This window comes from Antedon bifida, chromosome 1 (genome assembly GCF_963402885.1).
Source record: "Antedon bifida chromosome 1, ecAntBifi1.1, whole genome shotgun sequence".
Lineage (NCBI taxonomy): Eukaryota > Metazoa > Echinodermata > Crinoidea > Comatulida > Antedonidae > Antedon > Antedon bifida.
This window is the reverse complement of record NC_136226.1, coordinates 6,979,697-7,000,289: the sequence shown is the minus strand read 5'-3', so window position 1 is coordinate 7,000,289 and position 20,593 is coordinate 6,979,697. Positions and strand designations below refer to the sequence as shown.

General features: G+C 30.2%; 1 protein-coding gene across 3 annotated transcripts in view; it reads right to left on the bottom strand.

Moving 5' to 3' along the window:
* LOC144839936 (poly(rC)-binding protein 3-like) overlaps nucleotides 1-20,593 on the bottom strand; it is an 81,321-nt gene that overhangs the window by 35,426 nt on the left and 25,302 nt on the right. For all 3 annotated transcript variants that reach the window (XR_013611817.1, XM_078695525.1, XM_078695529.1), the window contains 3 exons: nucleotides 9,191-9,341; nucleotides 7,116-7,139; nucleotides 122-154 (listed from right to left, as the gene is read on the bottom strand). Coding sequence is in view for 2 of the 3 variants with exons in the window: in XM_078695525.1 (XP_078551651.1) it covers nucleotides 122-154; nucleotides 7,116-7,139; nucleotides 9,191-9,265 (132 nt within the window). In the remaining variant the exon portion in view is untranslated. The remainder of the gene's footprint in view (nucleotides 1-121; nucleotides 155-7,115; nucleotides 7,140-9,190; nucleotides 9,342-20,593) is intronic.

The following is a 20,593-nucleotide window of genomic DNA, read 5'->3' as shown; positions in this document are numbered from 1 at the left end:
ACCAATCAAATGCAAGTCATGTACTAAACTTATATGGTATTACTCTATGAATGAACCTGGCCAAACAAATGTTCAACAGAAATTATACAGAAAGGAATTTATTGGATCTTTTATTACTCACCTCCTCTCGGAACTTCTTTACAGTGTCACCTTTCTGCAGAAGAAAGAAAGAAACGACATTATTATACAGTAATATCTACCTCTAATGATGTGCACACAACAGATGGTACTGAATTGACAAATGTGTATAATACATTAATTCATTTTATGCCTAATTTGAATCAATCGCATGTTATGTTTAAGTCAAGGTTATGGGCTGTAAGTCGGAAACTTACATCTTAGCATGGAGTATTACTACATGATCTTTTAGCAACTATGAAGACAATTACCATCTCGGGAATGTGTTACCGAGTTTATATGAACATTTTGTTTGTTTAATTAATGTTTTGTCTACTTTCGGCATCTTTGTATACCTGTTTAATGACAAGATCTTAACCAAAATAATACTATAGTAGAGTTTTTGTAAGCAATTGTCAAACAGCAATGGCTGTCTTGGGAATGTGATATAAAGGCAGTTCATACATTAAATTTCTTAAAATTTGATTATAAAAAACTAAATGCAAATTTGTTCTTCTTCAATTGTTTGGCCATCTTCATTTTTCTCCCAAGGAGTATTTCACCAAATAGGAATAATTGAACAACATAAATACTATGAAAATCAATTAGATCTATGATTTAAAAATTATAATTGAAATCCATTAAGGAAATCGTTATATTAATGTTATCAATAATAATATTACAATGACTCAAGTGCGTATAACACGCAATGAATGATTTACATTATAAATTCTAAACTGAGATTACAGTGCACATGAGGACACATCAATTATATAAATAATTAATTATTCAAATTAGTTTCTAATTATCAATGAATAATAACATCTATTAATAATTAACTTTATTTGAAATGTTCAATACACATGCATTAGCTTGTGTGCTGAAAATAATTTTAATATATATTTTAAAGTGTTACTGGGTTTCTCTTTATGTGATATTATGAATAAAATTAATTTAGTTTGTGTTTTATTGTGTGTTTGTAAATGTTTAACCTTTAATTAAATTAGTTGTATAATAAATCATTGCAACCATCAACTTTGTTCTGTCAATCACTCAATATTCAATTTCATAACAATCTTTAACAATATCATCAACAGTTGTCATGGGTCAATCTTTACCATCATTTTCATCATCAATTTCTCTATCGTTGTCACGCACGTCCAACAAATGCTTTAAATGGTCAACAACAGCACCGCCTATCGCCATTTTCATTACATAATTTTATAGGGGCATATTTACAAAAATTACAGGGGCCTACAGTACAAAATAATCGAGGTGCACATGAACAAATCAAGTCCAATATAGTACTTTTTGATTTTGGACCTGTATGCCCAAAATAAAAAAATATGATTTTTTGAGCAAAAAAAACCCAAGGAGGTTCGGCATGTGCAACTCACAGCCTCCTAGACAACGAAAGTAGTACAGTTTATATCATTTTTATAACTGTTAGTTTTTACGTAATAGTTGACAATTTAATAATTGTATCACAAATATTTGATTACAGGTATATACTATTAAATTTGTTAAATTGACTCACAGGCTTTTGAAAATTAACATACAGATTGAAGATCTAAACATAGAGGTGTTATTAACATACATGTGCACATACATGTGTGTACATGCAGGTGTGTTCAATACCAGTTTATCATGTGCGACAACAACTTTTTTGAACAAAATCCACAGAAACTATAATTGTTAATGAAAATTCTCTTCACATTCCTGGTCATTTCTCACAACTTAGCTACATGCTTGTTGATGCTGTGTTAGTATTTGCTGTAGCAAGACACGTTGCCCTACTTCCCTGGCATCTCATTACCACTGCAGTAACCTAACCGATATTATCTCAAGCCTAGCTCTATGCAACGCCAATGTCAGATTCTCGGCCTACCTCTGTGCGTCTCAGGGACTTTTTATCTAGGCCTAGAGTGTTTTTTGTAAGCTTGGAGCAATTCAATAATTCTATGTTCATATTTGATTATGATGATTGTATCACGTTGTTGAAGTGACAGTTTTTATTTTCACTATTTCTAGATATTATAATTCATCTAGCAATTCTATTATCAGTATTGCTATTATAAAAATCATCATTATTACAATCCTCATCACATATAATTTTTCAATTCTATTCATCTATCTGACTCTTCAATTAAATATAATTGACAATCTTCCCCAAAAAAATACAATTGGTTTAATATCATTATCATCTTCACAATTATTAACTTTTTGAAATATTCATGCTAATCAATTATTTATAAAAATGAGTATAATTTCCAAAATAATATAATTCAAAATCCCACACAAATTTGATAAATTTATTTAAATTATCTAACGATAATAAACAACATTGAGCCTTTCAAGGGCGGAGACATTTAATATCAGACCTCAAACTGATATCTCGGTGAACTTTTTACTATCACACCAATGTTTGAAGCTAAGAACGGATTAATCTACGAAATACCGACCAATAGGGGGTAGACAAATCACAGGTCAATGACCGGCCTCTAACATTGTTGTTATGTGTGAATGTATGGCGGTAGCATTAGAATCATCTTTTTTATCTTATTGTAAAATTGCTGAAATTCTTGTTATAATACTACTTTATGAACAACTTTAGCAAGGATCAATTAATTCCTTAGAATAAAAATATTTTCATGTACAGCATCAGCATCATCTTTATTATCTTATTTGATTGATCGTAATTGATAAAATTCTTGAAACTCGGATTAAAATACTACAGTACTATATGAACAATTTAAAATATCTTCATATACTGATATTAATATTAAAGTTTATAAATTGTTAAATGTATCTAGAAATGAAAAGAAAATAGGAGCAAGACTGAGGGAATAATATCATAAATTATCATGTGGCCGTGTTGAAAAACATCACCTCTTCTCTACCATGTGTTACACTTCTTAAAAGAAGCAATGACGCCAAAATGATTATTAATCATAAAAAAGTAAAGTAAGAAGGATGTGTAGATAACCTCCAACAAATTGATCATTTTTCTGTGTTGAAGGTGCATGCACGCTACTATTGTCTAGAATGAAAATAGAAAATACTTGGTGGCATTAACTTAGATTTAACGTCCAGGTAAAACATGCAAGTTGTTATTAAAACTATTCTTTATCAAGGGATGTACACAGAATACAGAGCAGCTGGTGTATTACGTATGTGATTTGTCTTTCTACAACAATACATTATTGTTATTAAGAATATTTTTACTGCTTTCAAATCAATAACTTACCTATACAGATATCATTGTTAGATGCACAAACAGATTTTTTATAATAAATAATATTTTTTATCATAAAAAGATATTTGTATGTTGCAAAACGTGCTAGCATGCTTAGATGTAGGTTACGTTATTATTCTACAATACTTCTCGAAATTAGAATGTCTTTTTTTCTTTCGGAATAATTGAAACATGTTTAATTCTCACTACTCAATGGTTTTTCTAATAAAATTTATGATTAGTTTCTTAATTTGACTAATAAGGATAAATTTCAAAAGAGAAGAGTAATATCATATTGTGGGCCTAAGTTCAACTCTCATGACATCTATTGGTCTAACTTACATGATTTTCTACAAACACAGGCCTACATAATTTATAGAATTCTTGCTATTTTAACTCAACATGTGACTTTTTTGTACAGTTTGTGTAAAAAAATGTAGATTTCTAGTCATGAGCAACTTCAAGAGTGCCACGGAGTCATTAAACACAAGAGCTATAAAAGTTATATAATATAATAATAAAACTTTATTTAATCACGTCAATGGTGTTTTTCCACAAGGCCGTAAGACATTTTAAGACAATTTAATTAACAATTTTAATTGTAGTTGATGTGAAAGGGGTTATTATATACACACATACTGATTCTGAATGTTTAAATTCTAAAACTGTATAATATTTCTCTACAAGTAAAACAAAAACTGGGGTCTGAAAAGGAATTTTCTAGATTTCAGTACTTCTTCCGTTTGACTCCGTTTTCCAACGTTACACTTTCTAGAGTTTGTTTCCATTTTTGTCTGTTTAGAACAGGATGGTTTGTTATTGTTAGTGTCTACATGTCCATGTAAATCTTTTTTAACTTGGTTCTTTCCGTTCCATTACAAATTTAATGCGAGAAATTGATTCTAAAATGTTTGGTGGTTAAATCTATGTGAACATGCAATCATAAACAAACCTAGTAAAAGATGACCATGTAAAAAAAAGATGACACTAATAAATACACAATAAAACAAAATCTTGCTAAACCTTGAAAACAGGATATGAATAGACCAAGGCAGGTGGCGCTATTGATTACTGTTGTTATGGCAACTGCCTCAAGCATGGTTGGGCTAACATAATAAACAGCAGAAAATATATTTCATTCGATGATTTTTAATAAATTTTTAACCAATTGTAAATAAATCTTTTTTTTTCGATTCATTTGGTAAAACGAAACTATAGGTCAAAAAAAAAATCTCTCTTTATGAAATGTTAATAATATGTTGGGGTTATCATACAGTCAACATTCCATTATTTATTTAAACAATTTTATGAAATAATATGCAATCTATCAATCCTACACAAAGATTTAGCAGAAATAGAAAAAAAGAAATCTGCAAATCCCACACAAAAATATTTCTTATTGAAATGATATGTAATAAAATGTAATGAAATGGAAATAAAGCCTGACTTGTATTGTAATAAGCTATATCTGTAATGTTGTTGGTGTTTGAGTATCAAGCATGTGATAGACATAATGTGTTACCTGCTGTATTGATTTTAACATTGAACACCACGAAATAAAGATCTGTAAATGAATATTCAGAGTGGCAGGAAATACAGTAGAATCGGTTACGATGAAGAAATGCTCGCGGCAAATCTCATTCATCATGCGTGTATAAAAATGCCAGCAACACAAAGACTGATCGCAAGTAGAAAACTGCATGTTTTTATTGATGATGCTAATGCATTGTGGGGGAAACAGATGGAAATTTTAAGTGTTTGTTTCTAAATAAGAGGATTTACAGTTTTTAAAATCTTCTCTTAACCTGATTGAAGATATTTTAACATGGCTTTGCTTCTGGAAAACAATATTAACATTTTATTTTAAAAGTTGAGTATACCATTGTTTAAACTAAACTTGCCACAAGTCGTTGGTACTGTATTTTTTTCTAGATTTTTTTAGGTGATTCCATCCAAAGTATAGTTATGACATGCCATGTGTGCCAAAATTATTTTACGATTATTAAGATGAATTGCTGTTGCTATTGTTTAACACATAAAATGTTACTATAACCCAGTAATTTATAATCTAAGAAGGAATGCTAATGAAACATTATTAAATTCTACATCAAAATCCTACATTTCTATAACATTTCAAATAAGAATTGCAATACAGTACTAGAATCTCTATAATTAATTGCACATAGAGCGCTTCCATATTTTCAAAACAATTTTCTCTATCAAACCAATGATAAATAACTAATGCTTGTACTAGGCAGCGTGATTGTAAATTGGTATGGAATAAAAAATTCTTAGTAATGGATTCAACTCGCTGTTATGAATAGAATTCTTAGCGTTTTAACACTCTGTGACTTGATTTGATATATTGCCTTTAAAATAGCACTGCATAATGTTTTAACTAACAGTGTTGGATATTAGGAATCGCATTACTGAAATATATATTCAAAGGTGGATTAAATGTGTTTGTTGGGTGGTGGTGAAAATGTTCTTGTATCTATTAAATAAATCATTTATTTTATGTGCAAATCTACTAAATATATCTGGTGTGGTTATAAAAATAAGTGATGACAAAATATCATAATATATTATTTTTATTTTTTTATAGATTAATAGAGTCTCATAAGATGTGCGTTGCAAATATAGTTAATTACTATAGTTTTGTTAATTGTAATGCTGATTGGGTGTATTTTATCCTATATTCAAGTAAAAAGTGCTGAATTGGTCTTTTAAAAAATCATAGGCGATCCCTTTTATTTAATTTTTCACATTTGTGATATTGACATTGACTATTGACATTACACTATTGTCCTGATGAATGAATGAATGAATTTTAGTGGTGTATAGATGATCATATCTAATGATAATAATGACGATCTTTTGTGGGAATGATGAAGATGATAATAATGATGACAGTAATAATTAAATCATGAGGATTAAAAGCATGTTTGTAGTTTGCATCTAAGAAGAAGATAGTGATATCATTCCTCATTTAAAGTGATCAACGGAATATCCAGCGACAAAAATTTCCATAATCGACTAACATACAAAACAACGTAAAGGAAACAGTATATGCCTTCACATCATCAACAAGAATCCAAGCTGTAACCTGATTAGAGCTCATTTATTGGAACTTAATTGGATTTACTTGAGAATTGTGTGACCGCGGACCAACCTAGTATACGAGTCTACTTAATATTGTGCAGAATGCACTCACAAAATCCATAGTTAATGTAACGCTATTTGTAATATAATGCTTGTAAATACTTTGTTATGCTACTAATGTCTATTAATTGAAATTTAACCTAATTTAATTTCTGCTCAATGAAATAAAATAGGTTAGAACCCCCTAATGGTATGAAATGATATAGGCCAGGCCATTATCATCTCCGCCATCATTGGCAAGTTATTCCATCATAGGCATCTTGACAACAACAACGATCATTAACAACATCATCACCAGAACAAGGCCTTGCAGAACCAAGATTTTGTGTTTTGTGTCTAATATTCAGTTGGCCTCATTCTTGGTGGCTGAAACTGGTGCGAAACATTGTTAAAATCTTTTATTGGTTGATCATCGGGACCAAACATTTTAATTTTTAGTTGCCCAATGTAAATCTTTGGTTGCCCTGGAACAGAGGGCAACTCATACTGCAAGGCCAGCCACTTCATCATCAACAGCATCGATATCATTATCAATATCATCATCAACTTTATCACTAACACCCTCATTATTTTTTTTCTAATTAAAATAAAGTATACGCACCTTTCCGATAATACTGCCAACTTCCTAAAATGAAAAAAAGGAGGTATATTAAATTATAAATATAATATAAATATTGTGATCCTTTTAACTAGTTTGACAAAAAAAGTGTGATGGTTAGTGATATGACATCATGATGCCCATATATGGGCACATCACATTTTTTTTGTCACATGAAGTATGATAGTGTAGCCAGAGCTTTACAATCATACCCTGGCATTGTCCTTGAGAAGGGAATATTTAATAGAGTATATGTTACAGATTGAAATTGTAACAAGATGTTTTTAAATAAGCACATAATAAAAAATGACATATTATTATCAAAAACGAAATATCATATTTCATCCATAATGCGTGTAACACATACATTCACTATTTTCTTCTAGAAAGGATTCATTAACCTATGTAATTTTAATTTGTTAAAGGTTAAGTATGACAACAAAACATGGGATCAGTGGACTTTTCACTTTGTGATTTAAAAAAAATGAATTCAACAGAGCGCAACAAACATCTCACATCACAAGCCAAACAGCGTTGTGATAACTTCCCTGACTATGCCAAATTCTAAAATCAGAGAAGCTATACCACAATACCGTTTGTTACACTAACAATGTGAAAGAAGTCCAAAAGGTAATAGTTGCAAACATGCACTAAAATCTATTTTTCAAAGGAGAAAACCAATTGGCTAAACTCCAAATCCACTAAAAGCAATGTTTTTCTTGATTCTTGTGCAACAGAAACCAATAAATCATTTAATCAGACAATTTGTTATATTTAGAACAATATGTTTATTGTTTGCAATATATTTGGGTGTATATGGTTACGTGTACAGATATCTTAAAACAATACATTAAGATGAGCAATTAAGTGAAATGCAAGATATCTTTTCATACATTATTCCATTAACTCAAGGCTGATATATTATAATTATGTAACTCATAGCATAAATGCATTACGCTTCTTTGTTTAAAAGTAGATATTTTAATTTGTCTATGATATCATTGTATTGTATTTCCAGTTAAAAATAAAATCGGCAAAAACGTTTGATGTGCAAAACATTATCAATGATTAAACATTTCTATCGTATATGTGTTTTTAATAATTTACCTGTATAAAAAAACCAGGCACAAGGGATAGGCCCAACAATAACAAGATGCATTATAGAAATAAATAATTTTTAAATATAATTTTGTATACAAGTTTCGGTCGATATGCTTCTGGAGAAGATGGTTGTAGCAGAATTTTATTTTCTTTTGGGAAACAAACATAACTTTACTAATATTTTTTCTGATTTCATGAAAGACAGTAAATCTTTAATTGACTTATAAACATATGTATGGTGGTAAAGGTCATAACGAATTGTAATTTGCTTTATTATCATCTAGAAAGATATCTATGAATTTCAGTCATAAGAACTGTGAAATGTAATCAAGACGAGACAAACTACTAAATATTTAATTACCAACTAAAGAGTTTCAAAAATACACTTGGGAAGGAAGAAGAATATTCTGAATACAAACATGGTATTTATAAGAAAAAAAATAACCACTTTCAGTTATTATTATGGATTAATACGAGAGGTGTTGTGCAGATGTATCTAAAAATCTGTAAGACCCGTGCACAGCCAGAGAAGGTCCACTTTTGAATTGGTCATCCACTGCTATTCCATATATAACAATACAAGAGGTTCTTGAGTTTAGTCACTCTTCCATTTTCAAATTAAGTAAAGAACCTCAGATTTCATTCAGAACATTATTGTATTATTTGAATGTAAATACTGAATTATTGCCATTTTCATGTACTTACAGTATGTTTCGAAGGAAATGATCTAAACATCTATAAGGCCCAGCCAGCGGACCCCTTTTGAAATAAGCTTTTGGGTTTAAAGAGTCATTCTCTGTTATTTCATATACTGTAAAGCCACTTTTCGCACCCTTTATTTACACTACTTTCACGATTGAAAAACAAATTTTATAACATGTTCTTTTTCTTTTAGTTGATAGACAATAGACAATACAATTCCTACTAGATGATTTGCTACTATGGGACGTTTGTCAAATATAATAACTTTAACCTACCTTTCCAAGCATTACGAGACGAATAGTGAGAGTTACTGCGGGACTTTCACCAGTCATTTTGTCTTCTGATGTCATAATGATATATGGTAAGATAAAGGACCAATCAACGATGGATATGAATTTAGGTTAAGAACAGGAACCAGGAAGAAAGCTACAAAAGAAACAAAAAATATTTAAATAATATCATCATAAAAAATCATAACAACATATTATGAGGTTAGATTAGAACGTGAATCTTCTGTTTGATATGCAGATGTCTTTACCATTAAAACTATTTGAGGACTTTTATCTCCAATGTGGTATGGTTGGAACACTAGTACACATGCTGCTAAATGCTCTGTGTATGTGTGCAACGACATACATATCTGCTAATAAATTACAGAATGTTGTAACTTGTATTTGTATTATTTATACTACAGTATCATTATCAAATGTTGGATGTACATTTATTCATATCATCCAATAAAACAATAAATGCAAAACAATACAAATATGAATTTCATAGTTATTATTGTATACCCCGCAGGCCTGACAGACCAAACAAATAATATGAACATTCTTCTGAATTTACAGATATGTATAAAAGAACTGTAACATAACCATAATGCTAATAGAAAACACATTAAATCTATTATTTGATGAGATTCCTATAGATAAAGCCATCTCAACGTGTATATATGCGTAAAATATTATTACCAATCTACATGAAGTTTAACTTTCGGGAAATTTTCTGATCAAAACACCCACGAGAACAATTATCAATGACATAAACCATTCGTTCATTAAATTATGTTTTTTGATATATTTTAAAGCACACCGTAGAGATAAGAGCGTAATATGTTTATAGATTACTACAATAGGATGATACTGTGTGGGCCATAAGGTAATTAGCATTCTCCTCCAAGTCCAACGAGTTAACCAGGGATATTGCATTACGCCTTGGATTGTTTAACATATAATCATTCAAAAGTATTTTTGCAGTTAATGTATGTTACAGTATATAAATCTTTGTGGTAATTGGAAATTTGGTTATTTCCCCAAAAATGTCTACATAATCTCTGGATGCGTTTATACACTGATTTTCCAACCTCTCGGAAACACATTCACTTTTGCACTTATGGGTTGTTTAGCAATTCTGATGTAATAGGCCTAAAGGTAATAATTGATACAACAGACAACAATTGTGAGATGAACTACTATTGGTGAGGTGTCACAATTATGCAATTGCATCTTTAAATCTGTTCTGAATCACAGTATAATACTGAATGTAGGGTAATTACTAAGTAATACTAGTCACAAAAAGGTCACAACTCCTTAAAATACCAGTTGATAAATAAAGAAATAAAGTGACACAATTTATCTGAAATATACAATGTAATCATGTTTAAAATACTTCAAGTGAGGCCAAACACTATTCAAGACTAAACATAAAAATAAATAGAGTAAGCTATCTATTTATAACATTAATAAAGAAAATCGGGCAAAGTTTACTTTCCTTTTTACACATTGAAATTGAGTATTCAAACTTACCTAAATCACTTTTATGGAAGTGGGAAGCGAATGATCGACACAATCGTTCTCATCTCACTTTAAAACTAATAAAGTCATTCTAAGTAAAATGGGTCAAATTTCACTACAATTTTCATCAACTGGTGGTCTAAATTGTTTATTGCTAGGCAACTATGCTTACTACGATGCAACGATGCAACGCATTCCTCAGTAAGTTATCTGGTGTGAGCAAAGCTCAATTATCAGTAATTTCATCAGTTTTACAAGCCATGCATTCTAGCATCATGGCACGTTCTTCGTATAACCTTTCTAAAGTTTGTAAAAATACTTTAGGCTTAAAAAACTGAACAAAAGAATAAATATTTGTTTTATATTTATTCTAGGAGGAATAACGAAGATTAAAATTATGCTCAGTGGTGCAACAATTAATTTGATTGGTACGTAAAGTACAACAGTTTTTCAACTATATTTTGACATTTAAATTCAATTTTGAATCAAATTAAAGGTAAGAGTAGATGTTTAGAGTCAAGAGAAAAGGGCGTTGTGAATCAAATGTACAACAAAGGTAATAACAATGCAACCTTTCTGAACACCTGCTACCTTTAGATGAAATAGATGTATTGATAGAATAGACAATGTATTGATAATTATAAAAGACAAAATTAAGGTAAACCTTACAAACGAACAAAGGAAGTAAACAAGATTTCAAATGGTACAATATATCTCAAACTGCTACAACTGCTGCTGCACAAAATCTATCATTATAATTACGTAGGAAATTTGTGAGGGGTTTATAATTAACAACGAATACATATAGTTAGAAAACCTTTGTATCGTAGACAGATACTGAAGATGTTCTTTTACAATCGAGTACCACTTTATCCTAAACAGATTTCGTATTAATCATACATGTCATGTCTCGTTTTGAATAGTGAAGGAGAGTGTTTTGATTAGGAAAGCTAGCCAATACATGAACATACACAGTATCTTTTTATTTTCTCATACTATAAGGCTTGCTTTATAATTGTGCTCTAATGGCTTTCAAACCAACAAATGGATTGATATAAGGGTTATATAGATTTGGTTTTTTACAGTAATTAGATAGCCACTTTTAACCATCAATTGGATTGATTATATAGTTTTGTTTTTTATTCCTTTATATATGATAGTAAAACATATTTGATAGCCACTTTTAATGGCTGATTACATCAGGTCTTTTAACTGAATCCAACTTCAGCTCTGTGGTTATTAACATCACCATACATCTGACATAGAAAAATTATCAATTTGTGTCATTTTATTTATTGCAAGACAAACTGTATGCAAATCCAACTCCTACGTTTCTATGACATTTTTTACATTAATAAAATGTTAATATTCAAGTGTCATATAGAGAATTTTCTCTTCCCACTTACGATAGAAAATTAATGAATTATTGTCTTGAAAAGGATTAGGTTTTCTTCTTCTGGCATCTTAAACCGAAGATGACAGCTTTAGGAATCATGTGTTACATGAAAGGCTAAAGGTCATGTCAAACAGATTCACCAGTTACATGAATTAACAACACATCAACTCTTCTATAACGGAAAAACCCAAACTTTTTACCTGAAGTGAAAGCGATACGAAAGATGGATCCTAGAATTTAGCAATTATTCATGCTAATAACTATAAGGAACGTGATACATGCAGGCATAACACCTAAGGCGGTTGTAACAGGAGGATATCTTAGCTGTTTACGACTGTTTACGAGAATGTCCTTAATGTCCTTCTTCTTCTGTCAGCACAAACTGGTTAAACTCTTATTAAAAGATGATAGTAAAGAAAAATTGGAGTAGAAACACGAGGAATACAGTCTACGTGGACTTGCCTAAGGTGGGGAATTTTAAAGGAAATGAATGTTCTTGAATAATGCAAAAGAATGCATAGTATATAAGGTAACAAAACAATTCAAATTGCTTTTAGATCATATTTATAAATATTAGAGAATTAAAAAAAATATTTAAAGTTGTAAATTAAATTCCTTTATATTATTCATCCATGTACTGTATAATCTAACATCTATAGTAATTTAAAAGATGTTTTTATAATACAGTTAAACCTCTATTAAGGGGACACCTTCAGGGCGCAACAAAGTTTCCCCATTCCCTGAATTGGGGTTAGCTGTAGTATTAAAACATTGGCCATCTTCGTTTCACAGGAAAGTTACCCTTAATATGGTTGTCCCCTGAATAGTACACTCTATTAGTACTGTACTAGGCCTATATAACTATCAATAAAACAGTTTCTTTATCATCAATTTTTATTTAGTTTTTGTTTTCAATAATTTTATATGTGCACATACTACAAAAACACAATAATATAATAGTTATAAAACATTAGAAAAAAATACCAATGTACTAATGCAAATGCATAGCATAGGAATAACAAAACGTAGACACACGTAATGCAATGTCGCATTAAATGAAACAGACATTAAAGCGGGACAAGGAAAACAAGAAAGGTTACACTGTTATTTAAAAGGTAGAATTGATATACAACCTACATTATTAGAGTGAATCTGTCTTTTAGCCACTTTGTGTTTTCAAAGCATAATTTGATTACAGATTTTAATGGATGCTACAGATATAACAGCATTCAATTTGTGAACTAAATGGTGTTTTGGTATGTTAAGAGGTATTTACATGGCCTACTAAAAAACCAAGCCAGAGATGGATATTAATCTTGCTGTCTGTTCTATTAATTAAAGGTATGTTCAGGCACACATAGCATTAAGGTTTATGATATAATGCAAGGCATACAGTAATCTGTGGCGTTAAAAGTTAACGTGTTCAGACACAGCAATCAACCCCTTTGCGTAAAACACTCTGTTCTTCCGGTCCATGCGGATGATGGGATACGATAAGTATGTATACATTCATGACACACGCATGAAAATTGACATCGCCTACAGATGTTTACAGGCTTTTTAACGTAACAACAGTTGTCTAAGGCTGAATTGTGGCCTAGTTCATAACATTACCTTACCCAAAACCAGTTATATTCAACAACATAATTGTGACTCTGAAGACTGTAAAAAACATTATAGTACAGATAAATGTTTTCTTTTTACTTGTACCTTAGTTTTGTAGTGAATTTGCAAAATTGCATGTGTGCCAACTAGCCTAACAGATTTAGCCAGAAATACAAAATCAAATCAGGCACCAATACTCGAAAATTAACATACTACTTTGTTCGTTATAAATCAAATTATCTCAGTTATAAATGTAACTTAACTTAATTTTATTAAGTCATTAATTTGTTTATCTTAATAAATTTCATACAATGTAGGTATAAATTTAAATTAATTTACTGGCAAACTATATTTATTAGGTTTTAGAAAACATTACTTTAATCAAACCTAATGAAATTTAAAGATTAACTAGTTTTCATTCTCAAACATTATTAATGTTTTGAAGGGTAATTGTATCTAGAGTATTTCATTTATTTTTCTTTGTTCGTATTTTATTCTAGAATAATATAAAAAAAATACAGTACTCCTAAACCATGAGACCAACCACCAATATCAGGCTGTTCCTGCTGGGGAAATATCCAATATATACAAAGTGTAGTAGCTATATAAATGTCAGCGATTTTTAAACCAATTCCTAGACTATCTTTATATCACACATTCCTGTTGCAGAAAGATCAAAGATACTCATCCGTGAGACCGGTATATTTATTTTATTTTGCTTGGCTAATTTGGACTGTGTTCAAATATGAAAAATGATGGACTGTGCCAGAAGTATAGGTTGAACTAGGTGGTAAAGAGTGGCTTTATAAGATGCTTGCTGAAAATCAAGCTGGGCTGGTTTTAAACTAAATTTTAAGGTGGAAGACACTTTATTTACACTTCAACGTATTTTGTAACATACCAAGGAGAAATGTGTTATACTTCGAAGAGTGTGTGATGAAAATGTAAGGCTACTTCGGGAAAATCCTACATTTTGTGGATTTTTGTTGGAAGTGACCGCATGCATAATTCATTGTGTGATTTTTAGAACAACAATTATTGTCATTTTCAAGAAATGAGTGCTAGATTTTCTATCACAATATACAATAGTGATTAATCTTATCGTTCTAAATACATACATTAAATAATTTATCATACATGGAACCGGTGTCAATGGACAGATACGTGTAAAGAATGAATTATAGCCTATTACATGTTTTGAAGTAAATTTGCAGTTCAAAAGTATAGACAGAAGGATGCATCAAAATGTATTGAAGATTGACCTTTTCTAAATTAATAGGTCAGGTAATTTTTACAAAGAAAAACAAATGGGCATCAAAGATAATAACTAGGGCTAAGCTTTAGACTATATATAATTTTTTCTGTAAATTTCATATAAAATGCTAAAGGATAGAGTGATTAAAAATAGAAAAAAACCAATTATTATATTCTAGCTACAGTATATCATCTCTATCAGCACCCACCTATCCAAAGAGATTCATTGGGTTCGAATGGACTCCTATTTCTTAAAAGCGCACTTTTCAAACAAGAAATCAACAGAGAAAAGTGCTAGTAAATAGGTTTGCTTTACCTCACGAAAATGTTACCAATTGCCTACAAAATAAGAGTGACACAGCTAATATTTTTGCTGCTGTTTTATTATTCATTTTATAGGTAAATTTCTTTAATTATAAACATTTTGATAAATCATTGATATTATTTTCAGTACGGTATTAAACATTTGTCATTACAAATTACAAACAAAAATATGTTTCTCTTTTCTCGTATAAATAAAATATAATATATAAGATATTATTTTGTGAATTAAACAACAACTAATACATTAATATTTCATGTAGTTGATTATAATGGATATATTTTTAATTTTCTCGTAGCCTTCGACTGCTCTTATTAACTAAAGTACCTGCCACTTAATATTTCCTGAAACAATCACAAGATTACGATTAATAAAAGTACATATGGAAAATTATACAACCAAAAAATAAAACGCAAAATACACTGACAGTGACACCCAGGTTAGAACATAAACAGAACTACTGTAAATGCAGTTTTGAGCTCTGTCTATACTATCAAACTTTATGTCACAAAAAATGTGATGTGCCAATAATATAGACATGATGATGTCATATCACTACCATATTTGGGTATATCACTACCATATTTGGGTATATCACTACCATATTTGGTCAACTAGACTTTTTTTTTCAAACTAGATTGATAGTGTGGACAGACCTTTAGACAAAAACTGTTACTTACAGTACAACCACTAGGTAGGAGATGTCAACACTAACAGGAGAGGTGGGAGGACAAATGGTGCACAAAAGTTGTTTTAAATTAGACATCCCTTTTATTCTTCTGATCTTTGTTGAATATTAAATGTACACATATTATAGTACATGTACAGTAAGAAATGAAGTATGCATTATTCCACATTGTGTTAGCTATTCTGACATTTATTATCACAAAGTATTTAGCAACATGTAAAATACTTTTTATTAACACTAATAGCTGGCCTATAAAATGCCAGCATCAATGATTTATTCAATTTATACACCTTTCAACAAAACACCTATACACGACCTTTGGGATGTAGTAGGCGATTCTGGAAGCTTTTAATAAACAACTTTTGTTAAACATTCTTTTTTATTGACACTAATAGATGTATTAGGAAACTGGGTAAAATTGTATGAATTATTAATTTATGAGTTTTTCTACAGTAAGCATGGATTTGACCTCCTATACATTGGCTTTGTTTCTGAGACCTATCAATCAACAAGTTCAAGGTAAATCTATAGGTTGGTCTAATTCATTCTGACACAGTGTACTTGTACTTACACCAGTGAATTACAAGTAAATGGGTGTTGAATTATAGATACACAATTCTAACCAATTTGAAACATAAATCATACTCACTGTTTGAAAGCTGGCCTATGTCTATAAATAGACCTTATTACAGTATATTAAGGATACAGATTGTAATCTTGACAATAGATGAATTCAGAGATAAAGAACCTCGTTTTAATATACTAAAAAAGGGTCTCACACTGTCCATATATATTTTATCATTTGTATAAAATGAATATCATCAAAACTCTGTGCCTAATTATCACCATCTAAACTAAAAGTTTATGCACTCTTTTATATTTATTTTTATACATGCCAACACTCCTTCATGCCGACCTCTAGCACGATGATAGGCCAGGAGACAAGTAAAAAATACTGGAGTCCACCTCTTGTTTTTTCAACTTCAGATGATGGCATCATTATTTGCTACATTTTAATTTTTTAAAGTTTTTAAAACATATAAAATATAATTTAATGCCAAATGCTGGGAATTGTAAATTAGCTATAGAGATTACACTTTACAAAATTATTAAACGTAATTACTTTATTAGCTATAAATACACCAATATTTCTCATAATTTAAACAAATGAATGTTTTTAATTATATTATCAGTAGACCTTTCTTGTTCTTGGATGGGATAATCCTCCAATTACTTTGATATTTTCATTATGTGGATGACAAACTATTTCTAGTTACAGCAACAATTTCATGAAAAGAAGATGGAATATTAACAGTTATTAAGTATTACAAGGCAGGTGCATGCTGTTCATTATGCAAGAGATGTCATGCTCTGGCGATCTGAGAAGCTAAATCATTCAAACTTCATAATATCCAATGCTATACGTATAATTATAGAATAATAGATAATTACATAATCTTCAGAAATTGAATTTTTCTCCCTGGTCAATTGCATTATTCGTGTATGTGCACAATTTGGATCAATGTTAGGATGATGTTATGTGACGATTCAAATCCTGCGGAGAGAATTAAATGATCTGGCGGCTTTCATCACTGTCAATAAAATAGACTAAGCACGATAGGGGACTAACCAGAGCGACAAGAGAGTCATTAGTGCTCGTATGCCTAATTTGGGCACCAATTCCCACCTTCCATTAACTATGATATATTATTAGATGTGCTAGGCCTACAGATTCTGGCCTATTTTCTGATAGCTTCCCCATTGAGAATGATAATTTAAGCGTATCAAGTTTCATGAGTTCTTCGCTCCTGATCTTTGCCTAACTGTTAGTTAAAGGTTAGTAGCGTATATCTGCTAGTCCTTTGATTGGGTGGCAAAGAATTGATGTAATAAATACTCTGTAGAGTGTTTATGTAAAATAGAACTTTAAAAATGTATTTTGTATTTAAAATTGTATAAACTCCTTTTAATACTTGTCTGTGAAAAGAGTTATTCGCCATCAAACAGAGTGTGCTATGTAGAACATTAACATAGATACAGTTTGTCTTGGACAGAGGCAGGAAGGTGATTTATGATGTGTTTTGGCAAAGCTACTGGTTCCTCCAGCAAAACACCTTTTCAATCATCATCACGCACCAAACGAGATACGTTCCTATACCCTACTACAAAGGTTTTACACCCTGACCCACCCAAAGCTGTTTGTGGATACATACTACACATTATATTAATACTTTATATAGTATCAAATAATTTTCTGAACAATAAGTTAAATAAAATGAATGTTGCTAGATTATTGACATTTAAAATGTCACTGAAGATTCTGAGAACAAATGGCTTTTGATAGTTTAAGTAAAAATAAGGCAAAAAAAAATCACTAAAAACAGGTTTCCAATAAAACCTGTCTTATCCGATATATTATTCAACGATCAGTATGACTAGATATTTTTATAATGGAAATACCACTTTCCTTGAGGTCATATAATCATTATATTTTAACAAAAAAAAATGGGAGTACAATTCATTTCCATTATATTATTATTTGAAAAATATAATCTGTTTGAATATAAACGCCTGTTTTGTCTTTAATAATTTAACATTCAGATATTGTTTACATTATGGAAGCTAATAACATGATTTTCCTAAATGCCCTAAAGGAAAATTGAAAGAGAACATTAAACTACCGGTAAGTACTATACGTTGTATATATTACATGGGGATAGTTGGTCTTTTCCATTATTTACATATCATTAGCTTGTATAAAAGGCAACTAAACAACTTGAGATACTGTCCTGTTCAAAGTGGAGAATTTGTTGTCTATAGTTTGCAAAGGAGAAGACTTTATGAGGCCAATCCACCATTTTTAAAAGTATAAATTTTTGCCAATTTCAAATAATATTCTGAGAGTTTACAGTAAGTCGTACATCTTGAATGTATATCTAAGTATCTTGTATGATTTAGTACATAAACATTTTTGGTTAATTATTATAAACTAGCTGCAACTAAAGTATTTACATGTTCTAAAATGTATTTATTCAGTTTTATTCAGCTTCTGCAAATCAACATTGAATTTGAATAGTCAATCATCAATAATTTTGATTTTCTAAATAATACAGACAATAGGGAAGGCAGACCAGTGTGGTAAACCAAAATGCAAATTACAACAGATGTTTAGACTTGATGTAGGTAAGCTAATACTAACAATGTTCAAGTTTGTTTATTCAGGGTGTCAAAACAATAAAAAGGTGATGTGGCAAGACCAGGCAGGTTATATACCTAAATCAACCCGTACCTAGGTTTACCAAGAAACAGGGCGTCTGCTTACTATTCACAGCCAACCTATAACTTCTTTCACAGTTTCTTTTTTGTAATCTTCAAGTGGAGTATAGTACTTATACAACATAATAGTTTAAAAAGAAAAGAAAACATAAACTATTAACATTAACAATAACATAGATTTTGTCTGGTTATGTTAGAAATAGATTAAAATTATTTAATGTCTGATAAATTTAAAAAAGGACAATATAATATATCTCCATCTTTGTTGAATTTAACATTTAGAATAATAATCAATTTTAGGGAAAATGGCAGATGATATTAAATATTATTCCTCTCTATAAATTATAAAAGAAAAATGAAATTAGAATATACCATTTATCCTACAAATTTACCAGAAAAAACAATTTACTGGCGGGAAAAAGGTTTGGAATTTTTCACAGGTTTTTAAGACTTTAACCAACCATCAATGATTAGGAAACACAATGAACTAAATAGGCTAAGTACGTAATATTATGAATCTTTCTAAAAAAATCAATAAATAGATTGATTGCCTTGATTCCATTCATATTTATAAAAATTGTAATTTAAGCTTTTCAATTAAATCTTAGTATAAATTACATATCAGGTGAAATATACAATAATTATTAATTTCCTGTTGATTAGTCAGCCAATAGGATTTACAACAAGGCATAAACGCCAGACAGATAAATGTATGCAAGAATTACAAATGATGGTCATTTAATTGCGTTAAAATACACATGAATGGTCAATTGTCCCAGCATGCAACATTGCTTTAAATCGTTGTTTTTAGCACTGTCCATTCTGACACCTGCAGTGATTTAGTTTATACTAAGAATCAATATAAGTAGCAAGACGACGGTATAATGGTGATGAAATGCTAGCCCAAACCAAGAAAATCAGATACAGCGTGGCTTCAGGCAAGTCATTAAGTGACAACCTTCGGGTCTTTAAGCACACTATTCAGCTTTTTCCATACATCCAAATATCACATAGGCCTAGCCTGGTTTTAATTGTTCTTATTTTATACCGTACTAACGTCATACTTATTATCATTCCTACAATTATGATGCGTTGTTACACTCTTGGATTCTAATAGACCAAAGAAATCAATCAGGTTTCTCAAACAGAATGAGTGAGCACTGAGCTAGTTATAAATATTCCATAAATTTAATAATGACAGAGACTGTATCAATATTATAAATTTATAATAAACATTCCTTGGTATTCTCTCGTCATGATTTTCTTTTGGTTTAATTAAATTGTGTATGTTTGCTAATTGGATTTTCACTGTCGTTTATTTTACGATAACAAAATATTGAAAGC